This window comes from Anguilla rostrata, chromosome 8 (assembly GCF_018555375.3).
Source record: "Anguilla rostrata isolate EN2019 chromosome 8, ASM1855537v3, whole genome shotgun sequence".
Classification (NCBI taxonomy): Eukaryota; Metazoa; Chordata; class Actinopteri; order Anguilliformes; family Anguillidae; genus Anguilla; species Anguilla rostrata.
The window spans coordinates 56,403,267-56,417,359 of NC_057940.1; the positions used below are offsets into that span (position 1 = coordinate 56,403,267).

General features: G+C 46.8%; 1 protein-coding gene across 1 annotated transcript in view; it reads left to right on the forward strand.

Moving 5' to 3' along the window:
- Positions 1 to 1,902: 1,902 nt before the first annotated feature.
- Positions 1,903 to 14,093, forward strand: part of LOC135262230 (inactive phospholipase C-like protein 2) — a 30,199-nt gene continuing 18,008 nt past the window's right edge. Inside the window, exons 1-2 of the mRNA XM_064349192.1 lie at positions 1,903 to 2,142; positions 2,988 to 3,273. Of these exons, the coding sequence (XP_064205262.1) occupies positions 3,040 to 3,273 (234 nt within the window). The 5' untranslated portion in view covers positions 1,903 to 2,142; positions 2,988 to 3,039. The remainder of the gene's footprint in view (positions 2,143 to 2,987; positions 3,274 to 14,093) is intronic.

Consider the following 14,093-nt stretch of genomic DNA (forward strand, 5'->3'; position numbering starts at 1 on the left):
CCTGAGCTATGTCACCCCCTGTGTGGTGTATGGGCTCCTTAACCAATAAATGTCTTAAATTAATAATTTAGGTGGTGGAATGCACCAAAACGAAGTATTGACAACAGCCCTCAAGAATTGAGGAAGTACGAGGTAGACGCCGTGGTGTTGCCCAGCGGAGCAGGACCCTTCCTGTGCGTGATGAAGTTCGGTAAAAAATGATCATGCGCAGGGATCTACACAACCTGCCTTCAAACCTCCAAAAGTCTGAGAATTGCAAACTTTGCTTTACACAAAATGTGCAGCGCAAACACTATTCTTCTGTAAATTAAGTGCTAAAAGAGGGAAGTTAAAGCAACACCATTTTATTTACCAAACATATAATGATAATGAGTAGATAGGGAAGAAAACGAGCTGACTGGGACAACTGGGCAACGTGGGCGATTTTTTAAAAAAAGGGGCCAAATAAATGTTTGTTTTTCTTGTGTGCAGAAAGTCCCTGTCAGTGTGTTGGCTGCAGACATTTGACTTGTTTTGCTTATTAAAACGCGTTTTTCTGGCAGACTAATTCCCAGGTTGCAGCACGAAGCAGAAAGTAGGCTAATAACTACAGCCTTGCCAATGGCTATTTTCCAATTAAACGCAGAGATGTCATTTCCATTGAGCGGGCAGGAGGTTAATTTGAACCTCTTCCAAGTGACATCGCTGGACTAAACCAAACAGAGGAACCGAAAACCAAAAACTGCGGTCGAAATTAAAAACAGGCCTTAACAAGTCGAATAAAATCTTCATATATTAAGTCTTCCCATTCTTTTGTATTTCTAGAAAGTTAAAAATTCAGCGTTGATTAAACTTTAACAGAGCAATAAAAAATTTGAATGTGTTGGAACTCCCAGAGGATATCCTTTAAAAAGCACGGGGAAATCTGTTGCCCATGGAAACAGTAGGTGATCTCTATTATTTACCTCTGTCATAAAAAGACACGCTTCCACCGAACAGTCAGAAATAAAACACATTGCCTATCACATTGCCAATCACAGGGCGAATTTCGCTTTAGAAAACTTGCGCTGAACTCAATAGGTTAATGCAAAATATCCTATTCCCCAAGGAGGACAGTGGGAAACCAAACGTCACCTATTTGTTGGGAGTGTCATCATCACCGTTTCGTTCTCTTGAAGAATTTAAGCTAGGTCAAAAAGGTTATCTGCAAAAAGTGTTCAAATATTTGTTTTGGTTTTCTATCGAGCCTATTTCTAATCGCGGTTAGATCCCAACCGACTTCATTCCTTTCGCGCGTCAAAGGCACAAGCTACTCTTCATAGCAATGTTCTGGTGCCATCCTGTCCCGCCAGCTTAAGAAAAACTGGGCTACTTTAAATTCCATTAAACATTAATTTAACCGTTAGGGCTATTGCAGGAAGGTCAGTTTGCAGCTAATTGATCTTTAAGTGAAAAATCCATCTTTAAGCAAGCAGGGTAGACACATTAATGAATGGCAACTAGGGCAAAAAATAATAAATGTAGAGAGGGCAATTATCAACGCTGGAGAAAAGCAATATTTAAAAATTAAGCGGGGGCACTCGGTTATTATTACAAATTATTGCGAAGAGGGCAAATGAACATTTAATTTCTAGTCCTCTTTATTGAATTTCCTCGGTACATCACGGCCAGTTCTGTTCACACCTTCTGAATGGGCGTGACTGTGTAACAGCTGAGGGCTGGCACTTTGCATAATGCCACCAATTATGTCTCAAAGTCGTGCTTAACTGACATGTTTTTCAGTTTAGAGGGTGGAGCTTTTACTGGGGACAACAAACTGGAGGGGGCGTTTCCTCAGAACGGAGGCGGAAGATATTAGCATTTCTCCAATGGGCGCCAACTATAGTGTTTGACTGACGGGCAGGGCGTTCCGAGTCGGCCGACAGGAGCCGCGCGCAAACAGCGCTCTTGGAGTCAGTTCGAGGAAGTAGTGCGATGCGCCTGAGTCACGTTGTGTGAAACAGAAACGGGCATCACCCCTGGCTATTGTGAACAAGAGAGGGCGCCGACCTTTGTACAGTAGCCCGTCGATCGAGTCCGAAAGATGTGCCCTTTCTCGCCCCAGGAGCTGAAATATCCAGCGTGCAGAGACAAAACTTCCAGCGCGTAGAGACGGGTGCGCTGGTGAGTATTTGATCTCTGCCGATTTGAATAATAAGTCAGGGTCCTAGGTTTCTTGTTGCAAAACAGACGTGCAATCCACTAAGATGGTGACATTTTAAGTTTGAAAATATAAGTTGGTTTAATGCTTAAATTTTAAATATTGATCTGAAAACAGGGATTCCCATGAAACGTCACTGATTGACTCTGAAGGCAGCTCATAGTAACGTTAGAGGGCTGGTTTGTTAGCTGATTGTGCAGGTAGTAAATTGCGAGTGTTCTGAAGAATCTTATGTTGGTGAACTAGATCTACGCTAAAATCGCTAGCTCGAATAATGTGTATTGATTTATAGATTACTCCATGCGTGTATGAAAATCGCCATTGCTTTTAATTTCGCTGCTAATAATAACTATAGATACCAGCCATTGTTTTTTAACTGCCTGCTAACTTGCTAGTGACAGTTGCTCCTTGACAAGTGACTTCCTACTTTGGAAACAGTCAAATAGAAAGCAAATAGCGGGGTAGCCTACAGATGTGGCTTCATACTCGCGTAACGTTAATATTCAGCCTGCTACAGCACCCAGCTAGTGCTCATAAATCTCTGTTCTGTTTCATTAAACTTGTGTGCTCATTTTATATTGGAATTTTATATTGCACCCACGCAGTGAGCCTTTGTGAAGAAGTTGCAACAGCTTGTTCTCAGAAGAGGACACAGTGACAGTTTTGGAAGACCGACCATTTAAATCGCACGTGGAAATTCGCGTTCGTTTGCAATGAAAGCGCGCGGTCAATAATTCTGCACGGAGCCTGTCACCCAGCGAGACGCTCGCGGGCCATATGACCGTTTCTTCGCGTCGCTCATCCCCAGGCATAAGGACACCGACGGATCCGTGATAAGCGGACCCTTCGCGACGGCTCATATGGCGGAGCTCGGAGAGGAGAACGGCGGAGCGTCCTCGCCGATTGCTGGAAAGAAGAAACCAGCCATCCAGGGAGACGTGGCGGGGGGAAACGGAGTCTCGAACGGGGAGTGCGCGCTAGCGGAAAAGACCGGACCCGGGTCCACGACTCCCGACAGCGCAGGAGTGGACACTGCCAGCGCTGTCGGACAGGATGCCACTTCGGGATTACCTCGAAAAGCAAGCATTATCAAGGTAATAAATTCACGCCGAGAGCTGTGCGTTTTGTTCCAGTTTACGCGGCTCGTCTGTCTAATCGGCAGTCAGCTACACGCCTCTTCGCTCGCTAACACAACGCGTTGTTGGGATCGGAAGGGCTACAGGCTTTCATGTCAGATAATTAATTCTGCGCGGCGACCGCCCTGCCCTTGTGGGCGTTCGGAGTACACCTTAAATAAATAAAGTGGATTAGGCGCTTCTCTGTAGCGTGGCCAGATATCGATTCTTTGAGCGTCGAATATGGTATTTTTTGCGCGGATTAGGGTATTTTTTGTGTGAAACGCCTTGTTCCATCACAGGAACATATTGTATTTTGTATTCGTGAAATAGTCATATCTGTAGCGGTTTGGTTCACAGGCTCACACTCTCGCATAGCTGACGACCACGCACATTAAACGATTACGCGGCGGCACTGAGGCAGCGCTTACACTTAGGAAACATAACGAATCAGACATTTCCCCAGAAAGCCCGCGTGGTAAGTGACGGCGCGTGAGAAACGTGTCTGATCGAAATGCGTAAAGCTTCACGCGAAGGCTCGCTGAGTACCGCCCCACTCTCTCTCTGTCGAAAACCATTTAAATATAAGAATATGTATATAGGAATATAAATAAATACGAGAATAACATTTTGTAGGTTCTGAGTGTTGCAGCTGATTTCTTGACAAACTCCCTGCCCCTGATCACCATATAATCCACCGGCCTTTTTGGCAGTTGTCAGGTTTGTTTTTCCCCCGAATAAATGGCCTGCATTGTCAAAGAATTTTCTCTCATTTGTGGGATTGAAAAGCCAGTTGCCAATCTGCCCTGCCCCCAAAATATCACCTAAACCACTGAAACGCGCATTCAGAGGAATGAGTCAGACTCATTTCTGACCTGTGGCAGCACTTTGGTGTTTCCTTACAGATTTGATTTTTCATCATTTTTAGTGAGACGCCACTTGAAGGCAGTTTGGAGTTTGATTTTGGCGCCCCCCCCACCCCCACCCCCACCCCCACCCCAGAACAGACAGCATTGCGTGCTTTGGCTTTCCGTTTTGTTCTGCGACGGCAGGGGTTTTCTTGTTCAGCAGAATAATTACGTCGCTTTGACTTGCAAAACTTGGTGAGGAATAAATTTGGAAGGAACTTTTTTTTGCTCACGGGTTCTTATTTGAATATTCACACAACGGAGGTCATGCTGGTTCCTAGTTTTCAGGAAAGACACAGACACAGAGAGCAGACAGTCCCTCCTCATTCAGACAGGTGGCAGCAGAGAGGGCTGCAGTCCCTCCTCGTTCAGACAGGGGGCAGCAGAGAGGGCTGCAGTCCCTCCTCGTTCAGACAGGGGGCAGCAGAGAGGGCTGCAGTCCCTCTTCATTCAGAAGGCAGCAGAGAGGACTGTGCCGTGGCTGGGACTCGAACCCTCCGGCCATGGCCAGCCCTGGGAACGGTGTGCCGGGTTCCGTGGGAACATGTGCCGGGTTCCCTGGGAAGGTGTGCCAGGTTCCGTGGGAACATGTGCCGGGTTCCCTGGGAAGGTGTGCCAGGTTCCGTGGCAGCAGCAGAGTCCTGTGAGGTGCTCAAGCCCAGACTTGACATTATATCACATTACAGACATTTAGCAGAAGCTCTTATCCAGAGCGACTTTGTGCTCAGACTGTGCAGACTATGAGACTGTGCTCTTAGACTGTGCAGACTGAGACTATGCTCTTAGACTGAGCAGACTATGAGACTGTGCTCTTAGACTGAGCAGACTATGAGACTGTGCTCAGACTGTGCAGACTATGAGACTGTGCTCAGACTGTGCAGACTATGAGACTGTGCTCTTAGACTGTGCAGACTGAGACTGTGCTCTTAGACTGTGCAGACTGAGACTGTGCTCTTAGACTGAGCAGACTATGAGACTGTGCTCTTAGACTGAGCAGACTATGAGACTGTGCTCAGACTGTGCAGACTATGAGACTGTGCTCTTAGACTGTGCAGACTGAGACTGTGCTCTTAGACTGAGCAGACTATGAGACTGTGCTCTTAGACTGAGCAGACTATGAGACTGTGCTCTTAGACTATGCAGACTGAGACTGTGCTCTTAGACTGAGCAGACTGAGACTGTGCTCTTAGAATGTGCAGACTGAGACTGTGCTCTTAGACTGTGCAGACTGAGACTATGCTCTTAGACTGTGCAGACTGAGACTGTGCTCTTAGACTGTGCAGACTGAGACTGTGCTCTTAGACTGAGCAGACTATGAGACTGTGCTCTTAGACTGAGCAGACTATGAGACTGTGCTCTTAGACTATGCAGACTGAGACTGTGCTCTTATACTGAGCAGACTGAGACTGTGCTCTTAGAATGTGCAGACTGAGACTGTGCTCTTAGACTGTGCAGACTGAGACTGTGCTCTTAGACTGTGCAGACTGAGACTGTGCTCTTAGACTGTGCAGACTGAGACTATGCTCTTAGACTGTGCAGACTTTGAGACTGTGCTCTTAGACTGTGCAGACTGAGACTGTGCTCTTAGACTGTGCAGACTGAGACTATGCTCTTAGACTGTGCAGACTGAGACTGTGCTCTTAGACTGTGCAGACTGAGACTGTGCTCTTAGACTGTGCAGACTGAGACTATGCTCTTAGACTGTGCAGACTTTGAGACTGTGTGATTTGATTCCTTGGTTGGGCACTGCAGAGCAAGGTACTTAACCTGCATTGCTTCAGTATATATCAGCTGTATAAATGGATGCAGTGTAAATGAAAGTTGTGTAAGTCGCTATAAGAGTATAAGAGAGTCTGCTAAGTGACTGTAATGTAATGTAGCCCTGCAGCAAACGACAGGTTAATTAACCGCATGCTTTGAATGACCGGATCGGCTGGGTGCGGTTTCTGCAGGCAAAGCCGCAGGTGGGCGTGTCCGGGGTGTGTCGCCCGGCTGCTGCATCGAGAGTTCCGGAAGCATTGCAAAACGGTCGCCAGGCAACAGTGACGCCCTGCCACTGGGTGGAGGGGACCCGCCCACGCAGCACTAGGCTTACCCCCCCCCCCCACTGCCGACCCAGAATGCAGTGGGCCGAGAGAGGAGGGGGTGAGAGAGAGAGGGGGAGAGAGGGGGGAGTGAGTGAGAGAGGGGGAGAGAGGGAGAGAGCAAACAGCTGTTTACTTTGCACAATCCCAAGTAATGGCACATTTTTTTAACCTTTTTTTTTTTGCAAACTGTGCAGAAAAATGAAAGTCTAGTCAGTTCTGACAACTATTGCCCATTACAAAACTGGCAACCCCAGCCCCCACCGGTGCCGGGCATTATCTGGCTACTCAGTTTAAAAGACAATTTAATTTAGTGTTTAAATCTAGGTAACTGATAAAACACATCTATGAAATGACGTGAAACAGTGTAAGCTAGCAAGTTATCAATATTTCATAACTAGGCCCTTTTACAGACCCAAGTCACTTTTTCGGTCAAGAAGAGTTGATTTCAGACCTCATATGTAAATAATCAGATTTCCTTGGAGCCGCATGACCTCAGATAGCCTTTCTGACAGACGGGTAAAGATGCACGTTATGACACATAACAATCTCCCTCAGTTCAGCGGGTGTCAGTCTTCAGGTTCAGTAAAAGTATCATTTTTTAAAACCAAAAACTACTTTGTACAGAGACTGGTTGTACCGGTTTCTAGGAGAGAATAAATTAACACACTGTTGTGTTTTGGGTATAATAAAATTGGCAATGCATTCAAAGTGATCGGGTGATCGACACACGCAAAATGTGCACAACTGCTACCTCACACTGGCTGTGGCCTTTGACCTTTCTACGCAGGCCGTAGAGTGAATCCACACACACACACACACACACACACACCCACACACACTCACACACACACACACACACACACACACACACACACACACACACACACACACACACACACACAGCCTGAGTCTCTCTGTCACGGCAGTGTCCCTTAGCGAATTAAACGTGAGCGCAGAGTTTGTGAACCCTGAGGTATTAAATGTAGCACATTCGCCCTTTAGCGGCATGCTAGCGACTGCTCTTCTGCACAGAAGGTGGAAGTTAAGGCTTCTTGGAAACTCAGCGAGGGGAGTTTCTAAACCAGCACAGTGCGGTTTTATGCTGTGCGGCACAGCTCAGTACTTTCAGCTCAAATGTGGGGCTTTCGCACCCAGGCCTGTGACCCACAGTGATAAGGTGTGAGGTGTGAGAGGAGCGCAGGTTTGTCTCTGTTTCGCAGTGATATGACTGCTGCTGGCTCGCTGAGGTGTAAGCTGTGCTGTTGCGATAAGGAGACATACCGGGGATCCAGCCCAAAGTATCAGGTGTCCGGTCCAGCATCACAGGGATTGTGTTCAGGCGTCTGGTCCCGAGTTTCAGGGCTCTGGTCTAGAGCTTTAAGTGTCCGGTCCAGAGTTTCAGGGATTCGTTCCAGAGTTTCAGGGGTCCGGTCCAGAGTTTAGGTGCACAGTCCAGAGTTTCAAGGATCTGATCCACAGTTTCAGGGATCTGGTCCAGAGTTTCAGGGATTCTGTCCAGAGTTTCATGTGTTTACCGTGTGCAGTGTTAGGTTACCGTGTGCAGTGTTTGGTTACCGTGTGCAGTGTTTGGTTACAGTGTTCAGTGTTAGGTTACAGTGTGTAGTGTTTAGTTATAGTGTGCAGTGTTAGGTTACTGTGTGCGGTGTTTAGTTATAGTGTGCAGTGTTTAGTTTATAGTGTGCAGTGTTAGGTTACAGTCTGTAGTGTTTAGTTATAGTGTGCAGTGTTAGATTACAGTGTGTAGTGTTTAGTTATAGTGTGCAGTGTTTAGTTTATAGTGTGCAGTGTTAGGTTGCAGTGTGTAGTGTTTAGTTATAGTGTGCAGTGTTAGGTTACAGTGTGTAGTGTTTAGTTATAGTGTGCAGTGTTAGGTTACAGTGTGTAGTGTTTAGTTATAGTGTGCAGTGTTAGGTTACTGTGTGCTGTGTTTAGTTATAGTGTGCAGTGTTAGGTTGCAGTGTGCAGTGTTTAGTTATAGTGTGCAGTGTTTAGTTACAGTGATTAGTGGTTGGTTACAGTGAGTAGTGTTAGGTTACAGTGTGCAGTGTTAGGTTGCAGTGTGCAGTGTTTAGTTATAGTGTGCAGTGTTTGGTTACAGTGTGCAGTGTTTGGTTATAGTGTGCAGTATTTAGTTACAGTGATTAGTGGTTGGTTACAGTGTGCAGTGTTAGGTTACAGTGTGCGGTGTTAGGTTGCAGTGTGCAGTGTTTAGCTACAGTGTGCAGTGTTAGCTTGCAGTGAGCTGTGCTTGGTTACAGTGTGCAGTGTTAGGTTACAGTGTGCGGTGTTAGGTTGCAGTGAGCTGTGCTTGGTTACAGTGTGCAGTGTTTAGTTACAGTGTGCAGTGTTTAGTCACAGTGTGCAGTGTTAGGTTACAGTGTGCAGTGTTTAGTCACAGTGTGCAGTGTTAGGTTACAGTGTGCAGTGTTTAGTTGCAGTGTAAAGTGTTTGGTTACTGTGTGCTGTGCTTGGTTATAGTGTGCAGTGTTAGGCTGCAGTGTAAGGTGTTTGGTTACATTCATAGCAGACTTATGGAGGATCATCATCTAAATGTAACTGGAGTCTCTTGGCTCTTAACTTCCTGGATAAATTTTTGATGGAGTCAAATGGCGTCTCAGAAAGAAAGAAGTCATTTAGTGATGATGAAATCTTAAAACAAACATGCAGAGACCAAGGATCATTAACAGACTGTTGCAGTGCTGAGTGTCTGCTTTCTGTTTTCACAGAGAACGTCTTATCTCTCTCATTTTCACTCACTGTTGTTTTAATAGTCTGTCGTCATAGTTACAGTCATCCCCAACTTTCATAGCAAGTTTATCTGCATACTTTTTCAGAGAAATCGAGGGAATCACATTCTTGCTGCTGGACGGCATTAGTAACGGTAGTCGGGTAAATTAGACTTACCTGTACACATTTAGTCAGGTAAATTAGATGCAGGGATCTGATTGGTCCAGTGGTATTCTCACTCTTCGTTCCTGTGTGGCTGTAGCAGAAAGATTACACACATGATTCACACGTGTTTACACGTGACCAGCTGTGTGTAATGCACAGATGGTGTGTGGGATGCAGGTGGATCTCTGAGCTCTGAGGGTTGTAAGGTTAGAGGTCACAGGTCAAAGGTCTCCTTAGGGACAGGTCAGAGGTGTTTCTCTCAACTGTCGTTTGTTTTTGATGTTCTTGTTACCCACAAAGGTCACACCTCAGGTCACACCCTAAGACACGCCCCCAGACCGCACCCTAAGACACGCCCCCAGACTGAACACTAAGACATGCCCCCAGACTGAACACTAAGACATGCCCCCAGACTGAACACTAAGACATGCCCCCAGACTGAACCCTAAGACATGCCCCCAGACCGCACCCTAAGACACGCCCCCAGACCTCACCCTAAGACACGCCCCCAGACCACACCCTAAGACGTCCCAGGCCACACACCCCAAGCCATGCCTTAAGACACGCCTCCAGGCAACACACCTCAGACCACGCCCTGAGACACACCCCTGGGCCACACCCCCTGGCCACCTGAGTGAGTTTTGTTAAAATGCTGACAGGACGTGAAGTCCAGGTGGTTTAGCCTTACAGCTCCGGTCTTCCTGTTTCTAAGCTTCTAAAACGTCCCATCAGTCTGGCCGTTAATGTCAGTGCCTTGTCAATTTTTTTGTGATTCCCAGGGGGCTGACGGAGAGCAAAGAAACTTCACAGTGAAAGCCACTGGTCGCCCCCGGTGATGAGGGCAAGCCCTGTCCTGTTGCCATGGCGACCGGAGGCAGCGACGCCCCTTCATTAAGAGCACTTTGTGTGTTATCGTCGCACAGAAAACATTTAAGAAAAACATTTTAATTCTGCGGCGTTCACCTTAAAATAATCCAGTAAAAAATAGAAACAGTGGTGTGGTAATTGTGTCCTCCTGAGATTAGACATACAAATGAAGCAGAATGGCTGTTTCACAGTGAACCCTGTTTGCGCGAAGCTGGGGGGAAGGGGGGGGGAATGGAAAGCCCCCTCGCTGCTGTATTCTGAGCAGGAACATGGACTTGCTAAATTACCTTTGATCTGCCACTTCAAAGGAACGTAAAGCACATGATCTCACCCGAGGCTCACAGAGAAACAATAGCGTGTCTGGGTCACTGGTTCACTGCTCGTAAACAAGATCGGTTTGAGCCTCTGTAATGCACCAATCAGAGTGGAGAGTGGGGCAGATCTGTAATGCACCAATCAGAGTGGAGACTTGGGAAGATCTGTAATACACCAATCAGAGTGGAGACTGGGGCAGATCTGTAATGCACCAATCAGAGTAGAGACTGGGGCAGATCTGTAGTGCACCAATCAGAGTGGAGATTTGGGCAGATCTCTGATGCACCAAACAGAGTGGAGACTGGGGCAGATTTGTAATGCACCAATCAGAGTAGAGACTGGGGCAGATCTGTAATGCACCAATCAGAGTAGAGACTGGGACAGATCTGCAATGTACCAATCAGAGTGGAGACTGGAGCAGATCTGTAATGCACCAATCAGAGTAGTGACTGGGACAGATCTGCAATGCACCAATCACACACTGTCACAAGCACACACACTCACATACAGATCCACACACACTCATGAACACACACACTAGCGTGCACATACACACACACACACACTCATACACACGCATGCACACATGCTGACACACATACAGATACACACACACACAGACATAGACACTCGCACACACACACACACACATAGACATAGACATATGCAAGCACAGGTATACACACACACCCACACTCATACACACATGTTCACATATGTACTCAGAACATGGAACATGGGACAAATAGTTCTGCTCTATTCCCACACACACCCACACTCACACTCTCTCTCTCTCACACACACCCACACTCACACTCATGCGTAATATATTTAGCGTGCCTGGCCACAGGTTGGCTTCCTGTGTCACTCACGCTAGCGGCTTCCTGTCACATACAGGTATACACACAGTGCACTCCCACATGCACATGCACACACTGTCTCACACATCCTCTCTCGCACGCAGTTAGGAACAGGGAGAGCCAAAATGGCAGGTGTAGCATTTGCTTGGAAATGTCCTGATGCTCTTCTGTTGTGTTAATATGAGAAAGATTTCAGGAGCCAAGTGTCGATTGGGGATTTATGGATACATTTTCATATGACGATGATAGAGCAATTATTCCATAAGAGTTTAATGTTGTGAGCACATTTTAATCTTATAACACCATGCCCCCTGCAATCTCATGAAAAATTACTGTGACCTATTTTTAATTTTTAAGTCTAATAGAGCATACTGTAGATTAAATTAAAAATACGATTTTTATCATTTTTTATTCTTTAAATTAATATTCTGTTTCCGTTCTTGTGTGTCTATGGGTCTGTGTGTGTGTGTGTGTGTGTGTGTGTGTGTGCCTGTGCCCGTGTGTGTGTGTGTATGTATGTATTAGAGCTTGAGTGAGTGAGTGAGTGAGTGAGTGAGAGTGTGTGTATGTACCTGTGTGTCTATGGGTCTGTGTGTGTGTGTGCCTGTGCCTGTGTGTGTGTGTGTGTGTATGTATGTATTAGAGCTTGAGTGAGTGAGTGAGTGAGTGAGAGTGTGTGTATGTACCTGTGTGTTTATGGGTCGGTGTGTGTGTGTGTGTGTGTGCCTGTGCCCGTGTGTGTGTGTGTATGTATGTATTAGAGCTTGAGTGAGTGAGTGAGTGTGTGTATGTACCTGTGTGTCTATGGGTGTGTGTTGTGGGGACGTTGTGGTGACATTACGGGGACGTTGCAGGGGCATTGCTGGATGTTTTATCCCTGTGTTCTCGGACACTGCGACTTCTCCTTGGAGAATCGGCGGTTAGAGGTTAGCCAGCGGCCATCGTTAGCGATGCCGTTTGTGATTAACGATCTTCTGTCACGCTCCCTGGCGAGCCGCGGCTCGAGCGCTGCGGTCGGCATGATTTACACCACGCTCACACTGCTGGAGTCTCTTATACACCCTTTCACACAATACTCACACCAGGCCTGTGTGTGATTTACTCCACACTCACGCTGCTGGAGTCTCTTATACACACTTTCACACAATACTCACACCAGGCCTGTGTGTGATTTACTCCACGCTCACGCTGCTGGAGTCTCTTATACACCCTTTCACACAATACTCGCACCAGGCCTGTGTGTGATTTACACCACGCTCACACTGCTGGAGTCTCTTATACACCCTTTCACACAATACTCGCACCAGGCCTGTGTGTGATTTACTCCACGCTCACGCTGCTGGAGTCTCTTATACACCCTTTCACACAATACTCACACCAGGCCTGTGTGTGATTTACTCCACACTCACACTGCTGGAGTCTCTTATACACCCTTTCACACAATACTCACACCAGGCCTGTGTGTGATTTACTCCACGCTCACACTGCTGGAGTCTCTTATACACCCTTTCACACAATACTCACACCAGGCCTGTGTGTGATTTACTCCACACTCACGCTGCTGGAGTCTCTTATACACCCTTTCACACAATACTCACACCAGGCCTGTGTGTGATTTACTCCACACTCACGCTGCTGGAGTCTCTTATACACACTTTCACACAATACTCACACCAGGCCTGTGTGTGATTTACTCCACGCTCACACTGCTGGAGTCTCTTATACACCCTTTCACACAATACTCACACCAGGCCTGTGTGTGATTTACTCCACGCTCACACTGCTGGAGTCTCTTATACACACTTTCACACAATACTCACACCAGGCCTGTGTGTGATTTACTCCACGCTCACACTGCTGGAGTCTCTTATTCACACTTTCACACAATACTCACACCAGGCCTGTGTGTGATTTACTCCACGCTCACGCTGCTGGAGTCTCTTATACACACTTTCACACAATACTCACACCAGGCCTGTGTGTGATTTACTCCACACTCACACTGCTGGAGTCTCTTATACACACTTTCACACAATACTCACACCAGGCCTGTGTGTGATTTACTCCACACTCACGCTGCTGGAGTCTCTTATACACACTTTCACACAATACTCACACCAGGCCTGTGTGTGATTTACTCCACACTCACGCTGCTGGAGTCTCTTATACACACTTTCACACAATACTCACACCAGGCCTGTGTGTGATTTACTCCACACTCACGCTGCTGGAGTCTCTTATACACACTTTCACACAATACTCACACCAGGCCTGTGTGTGATTTACTCCACACTCACGCTGCTGGAGTCTCTTATACACACTTTCACACAATACTCACACCAGGCCTGTGTGTGATTTACTCCACACTCATACTGCTGGAGTCTCTTATACACACTTTCACACAATACTCACACCAGGCCTGTGTGTGATTTACTCCACACTCACGCTGCTGGAGTCTCTTATACACACTTTCACACAATACTCACACCAGGCCTGTGTGTGATTTACTCCACACTCACGCTGCTGGAGTCTCTTATACACACTTTCACACAATACTCACACCAGGCCTGGTGTGATTTACTCCACACTCATACTGCTGGAGTCTTTATACACACTTTCACACAATACTCACACCAGGCTGTGTGTGTTTACTCCACACTCACGCTGCTGGAGTCTTTATACACACTTTCACACAATACTCACACCAGCCTGGTGTGATTTACTCCACACTCACGCTGCTGGAGTCTCTTATACACTTTCACACAAACTCACACAGGCCTGTGTGTGATTTACTCACACTCACGCTGCTGGAGTCTCTTATACACACTTTCACACAATACTCACACCAG